Here is a 15,457-nt window from a genome sequence, read left to right as displayed (position 1 = left end):
TTCCAACTTTCAGATTAATAGATAGCCTCATAACTGAAACTCAAAGGAAGCCCAAAGAAAGCCAACTAAAATCCCAACTCAATTAAAATAACCCACACAATTAGTGACCCTGAAATTCCAAAATTCCAAAGAGAATGTGTATAGCACTTCAGAAAAGTCAGGCTCAAAGCAACCCCGACGTGACGCCTCAACCCATGAACCGGCTTACTTTTTAAAAAAACTTGATTCAAAATCAATTCAAAATATGTTAAAGCAGCCAAAGCAAATATCCACAAAAGAACCTTCCAGTTTCCTCTCTGAGTTATTAATCTCCACTGAATGGTGAAGCATCATTAATGCATTTATGCATATCATTTAAGTTAACATTCCTGTATTCTTACAACATAAAGGTAAGGACCATTCAAAGCCAAGTTATAAAGAAATAAAAAAAGCAACTAAACAGATTTCGGCTTTAGCGATTCTCGGCTAAGGGCAGCAGGCAAAAGAATTCCTCAAAGGCTCAGAACATAGGACAAGAGGCATGCTTTTAAACTTCCCTTCATGGCTAAAAAAAATTGCAAACCAGAGAAATGGCCACCATCAATCATTCCAGAAAAGCTTAACACATCCATGGAATTCTAAAAATCCATCTTAGGCCAATCATGTAATATTCCCACAATCATGTTATAAAACATGTAAGATGATTAAATAGAGGGAGAAAATGATACATTAGATCAGTCCGAGAAACCCGTAAATTTTCTTTCAACGCATAACATAATTCGTAACATTTCCATTGTAACAGAGAATAGGTAAGCATGCATTTACTTCTCAGATATATCTTAATCCCAAAACTCCCCTGCTCAAGTTAGGAATTCAACCTCTAACAACGTGAAATGGCTTTCAAAAACTGCTGGGTAGCAAGATTTAAACAGGCCTCATAAAAGAATTAAACTAAACACTTCCAATCAGTCAATAAAAGTAAAGGCGACTTCCCAAATTTTGTTCATTAGCAGGACTCAAGCAAAATTTAGACAATATTTAGTTTGAATTCTCCCAGACAGCTAAAATAAAATAAAATAAGTATGAACCCTACCAATTCTTGAATTCCCCTCTTTTTTATTTTGCCCCAAATCCAAAATCAGAGTGAACCCGTTACCCAAAATGCAATTAGGAGATTCAGAAAATTTAGATACGTGAGAGCTCTAATATGAGGGGAAGAAGAGAGTGTTACCTCTTGAACGAATCAGAAAAGAACGAGCACAAAAGCTTTGGCAAAACCTCCCCCACTCACCGTAAAAATTCGGCCAGCACTCTTCCTTCAAGCTTTTTCCAAGAGAAGACAAAGCCTTCGCAGTGCCTCAAATACACACACAGAATGAAGGAACGAGACACAAAAATGGCAGCACCTCCCCCGCTCAAAACAAAATTCGGCTAACCCTAGAACTCTTCTCCAAGTGAGGTTTATATAGCAAGGGAAGAGGAGATGCATTGCCCGTCACCTGCCGGGGCGGTGAGCCGAGCCAAGGGAAGCGACAAACCTCGCGTGAGGAGATGACGAAGCTAGGTTGCAGGGGAGCATCCTCGGGTCGATTTCCCGCGCCGAAGAGGAGCTTCGGCTAAGGCGAATGCGGGAGGAAGAGGCGGACGGGTTAGGGCTCGGGTGCAAATGATTTGGGGATCGGGTGCGTGAGTTAGGGATGTAGGGCTTAAAGAGGAAAATAAATAATTTGGTTTATATAAATTTAGTATATATATATATATATATTAAATAATATGCGATTTATTCACGCGCGGCGACGTAACAAAATGGGTGTCCCCCCTAGGCAAAATCGACGTTTCGGACGTGCCGGTGCAGTCCGTTTTGTCATCCGGGGTCGCTCGGGCGACGTCGTCGACAATCGACTCAAAAACGCGTCAAAATTCAAGTTTCACAAAATTTGACCCGCGATCGATCGTCTCAAAAAGTTAATTCGAGTCTTCGACAGGTAACGGTGCAAGCGATGCGAATTGTGACGATCGGACGTGTCGACTCTCCGAATTGTGAAGTTTTGTGCGCGCGGGTGTGTGAATTGTGCAGAAGGCCACCCTAAGGCTCAAAAAGGTCCTATAGGAATTCCTTTTGGATTTCCTCATGTCGGTTTCATCCTTCTAAGTGCTAGAAGTCGATACCACACACGCGAAACTCCAAAAGGGGACAGAAGTAGGTCGAATTTCTAAAATGAGGCGGGTCCCATTTCTAAGGTTCTAAGATAGTCAAAGGGAGATCCCTAAGGCTAGATCCTAAACCCTAAGAGGAGGACTATGTATCATAAAGAAGTCAAATTAATATTTTGTGACCTCTGTTTTAAAGAGGTAGAATTAGGAAATAGGCCCACAACCTATTTTAACAAAGAGAGTTGACAAAATATTATGAAAAAGATCAAATAAATTACAGGAATGGAATAAGATAGGATGCGATTGGAAAAAAATGGAATCAATTAAAAAAAATAAAAATTTTGGAAATAATTGAAAAGAGGATCCATGAGCTTGGGTTGGGATCCGATTAAGCGAACGATTGATGCTCCAGAAGAATGATAAGTCGAGAGATTGGAGGTGAAAATTGATCAAACCTACAGAATATATATATATATATATATATATATTTCCAAATACATCAACATATACATCTCTCATTATTTTGTTGGTGGTGTCAACTACATAAAAATCCAAATTTAGTAATATTGGCCCTAAGCTAGAAGAGAAGTTGGATCGTATGTCTGGTGGAGTCGTGGCAACAAGCAATCTTGCATGGGGCCCTAGTGAGAGAGTTTTCAGGCATAGACCCCAGCCCAAACCTCAATGAAGTTGTATACACTAATCGATCAAAGCGTCCAAGTGTTGAGAAAAAGAATAAAGAGTGTGTAGTTTTTATTAGAAGTCAAATTTTACAATGAGTTACTTCATGCACCAATGGCCTTGGGACGTCATAAGCAACTTCCATCCAATAAATTATGCGCATTCTGAAGGCAACACCGGAAATTTATGAGGGCATACCGTTATTCTCCAAGAATTTTCTGAAAGACTCGACTCATAGAGAGTTCTTTATGACAATGACCCTTGATCTTAAAGTCAATTATTAGCAGTATTTTCATGAAAACAAGGACGCTTGAATTTAATTATTTCTGGTTGGACTATTTTTATTTGTTTTTCATCAGGACAATTTGGCTTTTGCTTTGGAAAGTTATTTTTCTTTGGGACACTGTTAATGTTGCTTTGGATGTTTGTTTTTTGTCGTAAAATTTGTTATTTGTTTTTCCAAGTTTATTTATAATTGTTGATTATTTAAATAATATTATGATAGTAGCTAATTTGGTGATTTTTATATGTGTTAGCTAAATAGAGTGAAATGCATATAGAGAAAAATGCAGAAGAATTGCAGCTGCGGGACTAAAATGTTTTCTGGTTACTTCGCGACAGTCACATAGCTACGGGAGACAGTTATACAGGTGTCCGAGGAGAATGACAAAAAATAATATCTTCTTTAGGTGAGCAGATGAGTTGGAGGAATCGACCGCCGATAGTAAACGGGTGTGACGAGTTTCCTTGGAGGGCGGCTTATCTCGTGGCTTAAACCAAATACATTTTAAAAACAATATTATCAATAATTCTTTTTTTAATTTAATTGTCGTGTTACTCACAGTTTTGTGATGTGTCTGCTTTTATTTTGTAACATTTGAACTAGATATTTGCTTTCAAATATAGAATGTGCTATTATAAACAGTTTTATTATAAAAAAACACTATATTGCAGAGGCAAAAAAGTTATTTGTTCAAAAACTGTTGCAGCACAGATCTTCCAAAACTGTAAAAACAAAGAGAGAGTCAGCTTCTCCGCAGTATCTTATGCACAACAGCTTTTTAATAAGTTGCAACTGCCCCAAACAAACCCTTAGTGAGATCTTATGGTGACTTCCTCACCTTTTCTTTGTCACGAAGGATTTTGGGATTTTTGTGCGAGTGGATAGGAAAAAAAGAAAGCTTTGACATGTTAGCTAAGAGCAAAAGGGGGGCAAAAATGAGCCATGTGAATTAAGTTTTTATAATTTTCAATTTAAATATTTTTATAAATCCTTCGATTTTTTGAATTAGTAATATTAAAAATAAATAAATAATATATTTAATTTAATTAATATAAATATGATATTTAGAAAATCAAGAATATATCAATAGATGTATTAAGAAACTTGATATGGCAATGCTAATAAATCCTAAAATATGATTGACATTAAAGTATAATTGTATTATAAACATAATATTAAAATTCTATGATGACAAAATAATTAACAAATAAGGACTTCAAATATAATTAACCTATTATAATAAATTTAGTTATAATTCTTTCATTCCAATTAATTATACTTATTTCCTAATCAATAATTATGCTTAAATATTTAGTTTAATTAGTTTTTAGGTAAATAGTAAAACTAATGAATCCTCTATTACACTATAATTATCTAAATCAATATTATTATCTTTTGAATTAGAAATTAATTAATTTTGATGAATCAAATTAGCTAAAAAATCTAACTGAACTACCTTAAACTTAGCAATCCTCAAATTTTTCAATCCAAATAATTATTTTAGTGAATAACTTACCGATTTGTGCTAAACTTCACACCTATTATCAACTTAATTTTCTTGCTAAGTTTCATAGTCGATAAAATTTGAAATCCTTGAAATAGCTATATGAGATAATATGGTCATTGATAGTTATGTTGAGAGTAGAATTTTTTAAGAATGATAAAGAATAAAAATCACAGCAGTTTATAATAGGGCAATACGAGTAGCAGCTGTTAAAGGTTTGATTATTGAAATTAAACTCAAGCACTTTGAGCAACGATTGCATGACTTGAAATTGAGTCAAAAATATGGGAGAAATAAAGTTGACATCTCATACAGTACTCAATAGGAATAATCAAAGAAGAAGAATTCATAAATTCAAAACTAACATGTTAAAATATAGTTGTTGATGATAGACATCTAATCTAATTAAAAAATAAATTCATATTAAATAAAGTGACCTATGTGACCATAAAAAATTTCAAGTTGTGTATTGATGATATAGAACATACATAGAAGCAGACAAATTTAAAGTCAAAAAAAGGAATGCCCTAAACTCACCACAAAGATAACATTCCTTTAGAAGATATATGAATATTGGTGGTGAAATGTGAGACAAGTTAGAGAAGGCATGTAAACATATAAATTTATCATGATCAACATGTTTATCATTTTTGTCGTTCCAACTTTCTTTGAAATGCATATTCAAAAGCATTGTACCTGAAATAAAAAAGAGAGAGAAGAATGATTAGAAGTTATAATAGATTAATAGCATAAATCGCCAGCACCACACATTAAAAAAGTATTCATAAAAAAGTAAACACAATAAGCTAAGCAAGCAACCATTTTTAGTGAATTTACAAATTGATTAAGCATGCAAAGCAATGATCCTCTCTCACTCAAGTAACATCATGCTCCATATGAATGAAGAGGCGACTACCAAATTAAAAAAAGTCACATATGCTTATCCAACAAAATGATTTAAACTGTAAGAATTGAATAACTGTAGATATGAATGAGAATTAGTCAACCATTAATTGAACCAATGCAGCCCACTTGGCTTGATGATTGGGTACTTTGTCTCCAACCACAAAGCTTATTTTCAAGGTATAGCATATTAGGATGTGGTGGTGAGGTTAAAAAAAGAAACAGAAAACCCCAATCGTACCAATGCTATCTTGATAACAACGTGAATCAAAATAACCAACACAACATTCAATATATACATTAAAAACAAATACAAGCTAGTTCACTTATCGCGCCTATATTATGAGATACTCCCTAATCAAGCACATGCTCATGCACTTGCTCACTAATAATTCTATACACTCTTAAACAATTAAAAAAAGCACAGCTTGAGCCCTCACTCACACATCTCAATGAGACGATCTGATACTGAGTTTTATTTCAGTTAACTAAATTTGATTTTAAGCTAGCTTGATTTAAGTCTGACTAGTAATTCTATTTGATTTAAGGTGAGCTCAAATTAATCCATGCTCGTAAAGCTCCACTCACTTTATTTTAATTTAATATGATGCCCAAGCCAAGCATAGGTCCAGGCTCATCACTCAACCTGCAATCAAACAGATCCAAAAAAATATCCATTTTCCAAACAATCAAGGCCAGGTCAATTTCCCAATCCACTCCAAACAACATTTTCAAGCATGAGGTTATTAAATGTCTGGTGACAATTTTTGTTATATGATTTCAAACTAGCTCAAACCAAACTAGTTATTTCAAAACATAGCTTGATGAGATCCAAAAACAATCCATTTTAAATTCTGGAAACTTCAAGTCAATTTATGAACCCTTGTTCAAAAGGATCCTTCACCCCCCACTAATGTTCAACGCTTCATATTTCTTATCTACATAGCATAAAGAAATAAGTTATACACCAAGAAAGGAAAATAAATTATAAAGAATTTTGAATAAAAACCTCGCAGCATCCAGAGATTATTTAAACATTATATCAAACATCATCTATCCTATCAAAATAATTTTCATATTGGAGAAAAGAGAACCAAAACTAGTCGTTTAATAGATGAGACTTTAAAAAGCTGAGGCAACTACTGTATCAAGAAGCATCACCGAAAAATCTTTAAGAAGCTAGAAATATCTTCAACATTTGCAGTAAGCAAAAGCAGTGGCAAAAAACATATATGACCATGAGTGGTTTTTCAAACAGACCTTTCTGCCAAAACTAAAGAAGGATTGTACATGCGAAAGTCCTGCAAGCTCCGCCAGCCAGGACAACATTTTTTCGGGAATCAAACAACCTGACTCAGAGAAATCTTCCACCAATTCAAACACAACAAAAATTTGAGCATACCAAACGCATTAGGCAGTAAATGCCATCATTCTCTGCATGAGCCTTAAATCTAAATTTCTTTACCATGATAATATAGCATCTCCAGCAACAAACAGCTTTTTATTCGTGAAAAGATTCCCACATCGACCATAGTATAATACACCCAAACAAAACAAAGTCCAGAATATAACCAATGTTGTGTTGGGATAAGACTAACGATGAACAAGAAAATAATCTAATGACAATCGTAAGCATTGCATTGTGGGTAGCCCCAAACAGCTAAATCTCAATTTGTTAAGAATTTTAAGCTTTGCATTTAAGAAATTGATAAAATACATGCATCCAATCTCACAACTTTAGCCATAGAATAAGGTTTATTTGATTTTGTTATTCATGCAATGTCAACAATGGAGAATTGTGTTTTGATGGGCGTTTGCTGGCATTATGTGCTATGCTTTCTTTGTTGTTCTGGATACGAGAAACAAACTTCATTTGCCATGTCATTATTCACATCACTACCTCAGCAAAACACAAATCTTAACACTACAAATAAATTGCTTTCCATACAAGACAGAAAGTAGTCATATATTATCAAAATAGAACACAAACAGAAACAGATTGGCACTTCTCTTCTTCCCTTATTTAAGAGCCTAAAACCATCACAGTCTATTCTATCCGATATAAACTTCAGTAAATGCTATCTACATAAAAGAGAATCAAACATTAAAATCTGTAAATTCAAGGCTATAAACTTGGGATGGAGATCAATGACAGTAAGCAATGGCTACTACTATAATGTACGCATCCACCAGTCCAAAAAATTCATGCATTACGTCATAAGCTTGATAAAACCATCATATTCACAATTGGACAAAAGATGAACCAAAATAAAGAAAAAAAATGAAGTAAATCTCATGCTCAATGGGACTTTAAAAAACGACGCCTTTAGGAGTTTCTTCAAAGTGAAGACCCGTCCCCACCACTAACACTACATCCCATGGTCCATTGTAAGATATTTCATGTGTATTCATTTTTCTAATGAAAAATATGATGGTAATGTTGTCCTTTCAGGGTTGTTAAACCTTTAAACTAACTGTTGTACGCTATCGCTTGGATTACCTCCTTCTAGATTATTATGTACCTAGTCCTCTCTCATGCAAGCATATTGCTGCCGTGCCAACAAAGGTTTTTTACAGTCACCCCAGGTGAATAGTCATTTTTAACAAATCATCATTATCTAATTGTGCTTAATGTTCCACCATTGATTCTAGGAAGTTTGGTTTCAAATTCAAGATTTTTTGGACATTCTGTACCCTGATTTCTAAGATATGGTTAAAAGAAGTTTGAAGCGCGTATGCGAAAGAAGACGTAATTTTTGTCTTAACAAAAGATTTAGAGGTCAAACAAAATAGAAGCAATGGAGTTCCACTATTTTCTTAAATAAGCAGCATTCAGGTTGTTTCTAAATCAAAGGATTTAGACTTGTTGGATTGTGATCCTCAAATGAGTAATATTACCATCTAGGACAAAAGACGTTTTGCCATGGCTGGTCCTCCTATCATGGCTGAGGTTTCCAAGCTCAAGCAAAAAGCTAAAGCTAATTGGCTCTCAAAGAGAAGGGATAACATCAAATTCCTTTATCAAATAATGAATACAAGGAAATCATCCAATTGCATTAAAATTCTCACTTATTACAATAGCTGCCTCCATTCCCTGAGATATTTCTTTTGTACCTATAAATTTCTTCAACCAGCTCTGCAACTAAACTCATAGCTAGTCTTTTACAAAATCCCTCTCAGCAGTACTATCGCGACTAAGTTTTTGGATTATATTACTAACGATAGTCTTCCTGTTGACTTTACTCTTTATAATAAATCTGTAGTTGTTGATGACATCATTGGTTGAATTATTTTGTACTAATTGAGATATGATTATTCATTATTGTACAATATCCTTCTTCAGTGCAGTGCCACAAGCAACCTTCCTAGTGACGTCAAAATTATTATCGGTGCCTTCACCCATCGATTCAAGCACTCTACTTCCATTCAAGAATAAAGATAAACCTCTCTGTACAGCTTTCTTGATAAAACTATTGTGAAGACCTTAAAACATAAATGCTAGAAAATCATTAAATTCATCACCCTTGTGTAAGAAACCTCAATTCCAGCATACTCATGGATCTTGCTTGCCACTGATAAATTTTTTTTGTCGAAAGCCTTTATTTCCCTAGCATCTGTTAACCCTATTGATAAGATTACTCTATAAGATTACATCTCTAATGCATATTTTTGCATCAATGTCAATGGCTCTTTGGAGGGTTACTTCGCTTCTTCTAGAATTCAGTTCTCAGTAGGTTGCATTTATCCTTATTTGTTTATAATTTCTATTAAAGGATTGCCATCACTTCAGAATGAAGCCAATCTTGCCAACAATATCACATGTATCAACCAGCCAAAACTTTAAAATTCACACCTTCTCTTTGCTTATTATTTTTTTCTTTTTACAAGGCAGAGTACCTCAATGTTAGTTAACCTGTCAAAGTGCTCAGCAATTACATACTGTCCCTTTGCTGAAGATTTTATTATTTTGACAAAATAATAGGCCAAAATGTTAGTATTCTCGCCATAGGAAAAAATATTAGTATTCTAGCCATAGGAAGAAAATATTAGTAATCTTTCCAAGGTGCATGACTGCTTCAATATCCCTTGTGTAATAATAGTAAAAGCCAAATGATTTTCTCCAATAGTGATGTGGAACATGATAGTCTTGCCAACATCATAAATCCCTATTGGAAACCTACCCCTAGCTTATTTACACCTCCACCAACAAAATCTATTATGATAGGCAATCTTCTTGGAAAGTTGTATCCTGGATTGTTCATCTATTTATGCTTCCCCATGCTCTGTGGTAAAATGTGTTTCTTTACTTCAATTTGGGTTTAGATGATTACCCTCTTTTGATGCCTTGAGTTATGTCCTAAGTTGGTTAAGCATTGCAAGAGGCTATTTTCCTTGGGGTTTTCTTTATCATGTTGTTGGTACATTTTCTCGGACAATGCACATTCGTTGGTTCACCACCTCTTTTTTTTTTTTTTTTTTTTTTTTTTTTTTTTTTTTTTTTGTGCTGTTATTTTTTCTTTAATGGATAGCTATTATTCTTCTTTACCTTTTTCCCTTGATCTTAATATCATGCGTTGAATCGGTTGGAATATGTATATATGGCTTTATGATATTAGACTTATAGAATGTTGTTTATTTGTTGATGCAAGTAACTTGGTAGTTACATTGACTATTTGTTGATTCATATTTTAGTCATATTAATTCTAGTTGTGTTACTATTTAACTATGAGCATGTTGTAGCCATGCTACTCATTTTCCAAGTCTGTTTTCTGTGCCCAAACTTTTGGTGTTTGTATGCTAGTGGAGCCTCTCTATTGGGTTATCCCGTTACTCCTCTGGTGTTTTGTACCTCCCACTCAATTTTTGGTTCAATTCCTCATTTCATGGGTGTGTTGGCATGATGGTGGAAGTGGTTTACGACTAGCTCTATTTTAGATATTATTTTTTTTGGATTAGGATTTCTCCAATTATGGTGGATGGCATGATGATTATGTTTTGATGGATCCCTTACTTCCCATGTTCTTCTCAAAATTCCCTGCCACAGGTTGGTTTTTTGGCATTCTGAATAATACGTTGATTTAAGCCTATTAAGTTGAATTCCTCAAGGTCATATCTCGACCACTTGGACAGTGGTGTTTTTATTTTCTTGCTTAGGTTTACTACAAATGTATTTGAGCAAATTGGTGTAGCTCAACCACTTTTACATTATTCACTTTTCTAAAAAGATTTAGTTCGGATGGTGCCCTTACTTTTTCCTTGGAAACAAAGACACCATACTCAACACTCGTCATCAGCACCTTAAGGGGGTGTCTGGTAGCATACTTTTAACAGGATTTAGGTGTTGGGTAATGTGGAGACCCGGTCCACCGAATTTAATTAGCTTCATAATTAAGTATCTCACCTACCCACCTACCGCTCACCTACCCCGCTCACCTACCACATCCCACCTACTGCTCATCTACCTCTCACCTACCTCTCACTTACCGCTCTCACGATTTCTATAAATAATCTATTTTGGTTTAATGCAAGCCAAGCAAAGCCAAGCAAGGCCAAGGAAAGCCAAACAAAGCCAAGCAAAGCCAAGCGAGGCCAAGGAAAGCCAAGCAAAGCCAAGCGAGGCCAAGGAAAGCCAAGCAAGGTCAAGCCAAGTACTCTTTAGAGCTAAGAGAAAGAGAGGAGGAGAGAGAAAGAGAAAGGAAGAGAAGAAAATAGAGATTTTCTTGTAAACGTCGAGGCGTTCGACTGTGTAATTTCTCGAAGAAATAAAATCCTGTGCAGCTCCGTGGACGTAGGCAAATTTGCAGAACCACGTAAATCTGTGTGTCGTTCTGGTGTGTTTTTTCTGCGTGCAATTTTACTCGTTCCAATTTTTCGTTTATTATCGTCGTTTTTCACAACAACTGGTATCAGAGCTTTGGTTTGGATCTAAGGAAGAACGATGGGCGGAGACGAAGTGATGACATCGGGGATCGAAAAATTCAATCACACAGATTTTGCTTACTGGATAAAGCAGATAGAGGACTACCTCTATGGGAAGAAACTTCGTCTTCCGTTACTGAGAAAACGACCAGAAAAGATGGACGAGGCGGAATGAAATCTGTTGGATCGACAGGTTATGGGGGTTATACGATTAACCCTATCGAGATCGGTTGCCCACAACGTCATCAAGGAGAGGACTATTGTAGATCTCATGGTGGTTTTATCAGGTATGTATGAAAAGCCATCGGCGAATAACAAGGTGCATCTGATGAAAAAGTTATTCAACTTGAAGATGGCGGAAGGTGTGTCTGTTGCTCAACACCTGAATGATTTCAACACTATAACAAACCAGTTGTCGTCTGTTGAAATTGATTTTGATGATGAGATACGTGCGTTGATATTGTTGGCATCATTGTCAAATAGCTGCGAAGCCATGCCATGAGGATGTGAGGATGGCAGTTAGCAGTTCTGCAGTTAAATCTTAGCTGAAATATGATGATATTCGTGATTTAATTGTGGCTGAGGAGGTGCGCAAAAAAGATTTTGGCAAGACCTCGGGTTCGAGTTCGGCACTGATTGTTGATTCCAAAGGGAGATCACAAGACAGAAACTCAAAGACAGAAACTCAAACGACAGAAACTCAAACCGTGGAAGATCAAAATCAAAGTCAGGTCAGCAGGCAACCTGTTGGAATTGTGGCAAGACTGATCACATAAAAAGGAACTGTAGGAATCCTAAGAAGAAGGAGAACGATGGCGTTAATGTTGTAACTGAAGAAATACAGGATGCACTATTTCTGGCAGTTTACAGTTCTATCGATGACTGGATACTGGATTCAAAGGCTTCCTTCCATACATCTTCCTGTCATGAGTTAATGCGAAATTATGTTGCAGGTAACTTTGGGAATGTATATCTGGTTGATGGAAAAACTTTGGACGTGGTGAGGATGGGAGACGTTGATATTGCACTCCCTGGTAAGAGCAAATGAACATTGCAAAAGGTCAGACACGTTCCTGAGTTAAAGAAAAACCTCATCTTTGTTGTTGGGCAGCTCAATGATGGTCATTCAGTGGTGTTCTCAGATAACACCTGGAAGTGGAAGGTTGTGCTCTCAGATAGCACCTGAAAGGTTACCAAATGAGCATTAGTACTGACTCGGGGTAAGAAAATTAACACACTATATATGACTACAGGTTTAATTCAGATGTGCATTATGGGTCAGATGTGCATTATGGGAAAGCAGAAGAAGGTCCATTTCCTAAAAAGTGACAGAGCGTCAAAGGCAGGAAAACCAGACCTTGTACAAACAAATGGTGGAGAAACACAGAGTTATGAAAAAATCTTGCAAGATAAGAATTCGAGCAAGAGGGAGCTGACCAAGAAGAAGGAGATGAATTCCCTACCAGGGAATCAGACTTGGGAGCTGGCAGAACTTCCACCCAGGAAAAAGGAAGAAGACATTGCACAACAAGTGAGTGTACCGGGTGAAGACTGTGTTTGGTGATAGTAAGAGGTACACAGTTGGACTTGTTGAAAAATGCTTTCAACTTAGGGTCTAGGGTCAGTAGGGGCAGGATATTGCTCATGCAGTGGGAGTTGTAAACAGATACAGGAGTAACCCAGGAAAGAGTTTGGTGGTATAAGGCTACGTTGGCGGTGATATGTCAACTGAGAATGTTACTCGTGAGAAGTTGAAGTTGTGCTCAACTTCAGTTGGTCTTCTAACATGAAGACAGGGGCTTGGGGCTTTGAGTTGCAGAGGTGGAGAGGTGGAGGATATTATGTTTGAGGAAAAGATCGGTACAGCTAGTAGATGTTGCAGCCAATAGGTGATGCATTCAGTGTCCCAACCTTCAAGTGAAAGAATTGTTGGGTAATGTGGAGATCCGGTCCACCAAATTTAATTAGCTTCCTAATTAAGTATCTCACCTACCGCTCACCTACCACACCCACCTACCGCTAACCTACTACATCCCACTCACCTACCTCCCACCTACCCCATTCGAGCAAAGCCACACGCTTTTAGTTTAATGGAAGCCAAGCAAAGCCAAGCAAGACCAAGGAAAGCTAAGTAAAGCCAAGCAAGGCCAAGGAAAGCCAAGCAAGGCCAAGGAAAGTCAAGCAAGGTCAAGCCAAGTCCTCTTTAGAGCTAAGAGAAAGAGAGGAAGAGAGAGAGAGGAAGGGAGAGAAGAAAATAGAGATTTTCTTGTAAACGTCTAGGCGCTCGACGGTGTAATTCCTATAAGAAATAAAATTCTCTGCAGCTCCGTGGACGTAGGCAAATTTACCGAACCACGTAAATTTGTGTGTCGCTCTGGTGTTTTTCTGCGTGCAATTTTACTCATTCTATTTTTCGTTTTATTGCCGTTAGGATGTAACCTAAATCCAGCCAAACACCAAAAAAAAAAAACCTAAATCCAACGCTCTGTCAAATTGAGTTTCTTCATGTTTCGTCTTATTCTACAGCCGTTCTATCTCTTTTGAGATGTAAGTATGGATTTAATCAATCAGAAAGAGAGATAGATTCAATGGATTTATGGTGTCGTTGCTTGAGACCTTCATTCTCATCACAGCTCGCCGGATTTACTAGATTTAATAAATCCTATTTAACGTAAATCCAGTGTTGTCTAGCTGAGCATGGAAACATAAGCATGGCCAAAGCCCCAAACCAGAAAACTTCATCTCAAGACCAGTATTATCCAATTCAACATGACAGCAATGTAACACGAACTTCTCTAGTTAAGTACTAAAACAGAGATGTTCAAATTTCTTGCCTAATAAATGACATGCAATCAAAAGCCCTGTCTAACATTGAAAAAAAAAGGATTATGACAGAATACAATTCAAAAATGAATATGATTTGTTACGTAAATTACATTCATCCCAGAAGCTCGATCTCAGGATTCACATTGTTAAAATACTAGCTTTCTCTAATAATACATGCATCAAACCACATCGCTATCCATCAAAGCAGATCACCTCAACATCCATCAAACATAATCAGCGCAGGTCTGTCAAAGAAAAATCCACGGCCTCGTACCCTTAAAGTCTGTCTGCAATAAAAGCGATCCCCAAAATCTCCATGTAAGCAACATCAACAAAATCGACATCTATTCAAAACAATGCTAATAAAAACGAACCCAAGAAAACAAAAATTTGGAGCACCGGAAAACGAGAGAACATTTCCTTAACGTGAGGAAATCCGTAAGAACAAGAACTCAAGACATTATTGAGGATCTACATAAGAGAGAATGTAAACTGGAAAACGAGTCTCCCCCCTCACACGAAGGAGAAGTACGGAACTTCGGTACTAAAACCCTAGTTCTTCATACTTCTAAATGTTACGTGTAAGAAGAGATAAAATGGCTAGAAATGAACCTGCGTAAAATTTCAGTTCTATCAAAGAACATTCTTTTCACTTTTGTCGGCGAGTGTGAATACCAGATTAATTATATTAAATATTTCCAAAAATGGTAAGTATTTTTAGTTCAATCAAAGGAATTGGACATCTCTTCTACCATCACAAAAAAGTTTGTCTTATATATGATCTAGAAATTTAGGATGAAATGTCATAAGCTATTTATATTTTTATTATAAGATATTTTTAGGATATATTAATTTTCATTAAATTCAACTCAATTTGAAATAATTCTTTTAGACTCGAAGATTAAATTAATCAAACATAATTATGATTCATTCATTTATTTATATTCATGAGCAAATTCATTTGCTATTTAAGATAAATTATTTAGGAAATTTTAATTAACTAAAATTTATTTAATTATACATTTAATAATAACATGCTATAATTAAATATCAATATGCATAGTAGCATGATGCCATTTTTTCTTATTTATTTATATAAATTAATTGCTTAGTATTTATTTATATTTTTGTAAGTATAATAAAACTTATTTAATTGAAAAGCTTGAATACTAATTCTTGTTTATTATCTTATTTTAATAAAGTACTAT

General features: G+C 35.8%; 1 protein-coding gene and 1 long non-coding RNA gene across 5 annotated transcripts in view; both read right to left on the bottom strand.

Annotated features, from left to right (window-relative positions):
* Positions 1 to 800, bottom strand: part of LOC110032474 — a 10,274-nt gene extending 9,474 nt beyond the window's left edge. Inside the window, exons 1-2 of the long non-coding RNA XR_002294857.1 lie at positions 282 to 800; positions 8 to 207 (exon numbers count right to left, since the gene is read on the bottom strand). This is a non-coding gene — a long non-coding RNA (uncharacterized LOC110032474). The remainder of the gene's footprint in view (positions 1 to 7; positions 208 to 281) is intronic.
* LOC110032473 overlaps positions 1 to 14,884 on the bottom strand; it is a 157,407-nt gene extending 142,523 nt beyond the window's left edge. The window contains exons 1-3 of one of the 4 annotated variants that reach the window (XM_020736118.1): positions 14,624 to 14,855; positions 14,360 to 14,536; positions 5,139 to 5,297 (exon numbers count right to left, since the gene is read on the bottom strand). In XM_020736118.1, coding sequence (XP_020591777.1) covers positions 5,139 to 5,292 — 154 coding nt within the window. In that variant the 5' untranslated portion in view covers positions 5,293 to 5,297; positions 14,360 to 14,536; positions 14,624 to 14,855. The other 3 variants (XM_020736119.1, XM_020736120.1, XM_020736121.1) reach the window with 3 other exon arrangements.
* Between the last annotated feature and the right edge of the window lie 573 nt (positions 14,885 to 15,457).

The sequence above is a fragment of the Phalaenopsis equestris genome, unplaced genomic scaffold (assembly GCF_001263595.1).
Source record: "Phalaenopsis equestris unplaced genomic scaffold, ASM126359v1 Scaffold000949, whole genome shotgun sequence".
Taxonomy (NCBI): Eukaryota; Viridiplantae; Streptophyta; class Magnoliopsida; order Asparagales; family Orchidaceae; genus Phalaenopsis; species Phalaenopsis equestris.
Note: the sequence above shows the minus strand (reverse complement) of the source record. Positions and strands in the feature narration are given on the sequence as shown.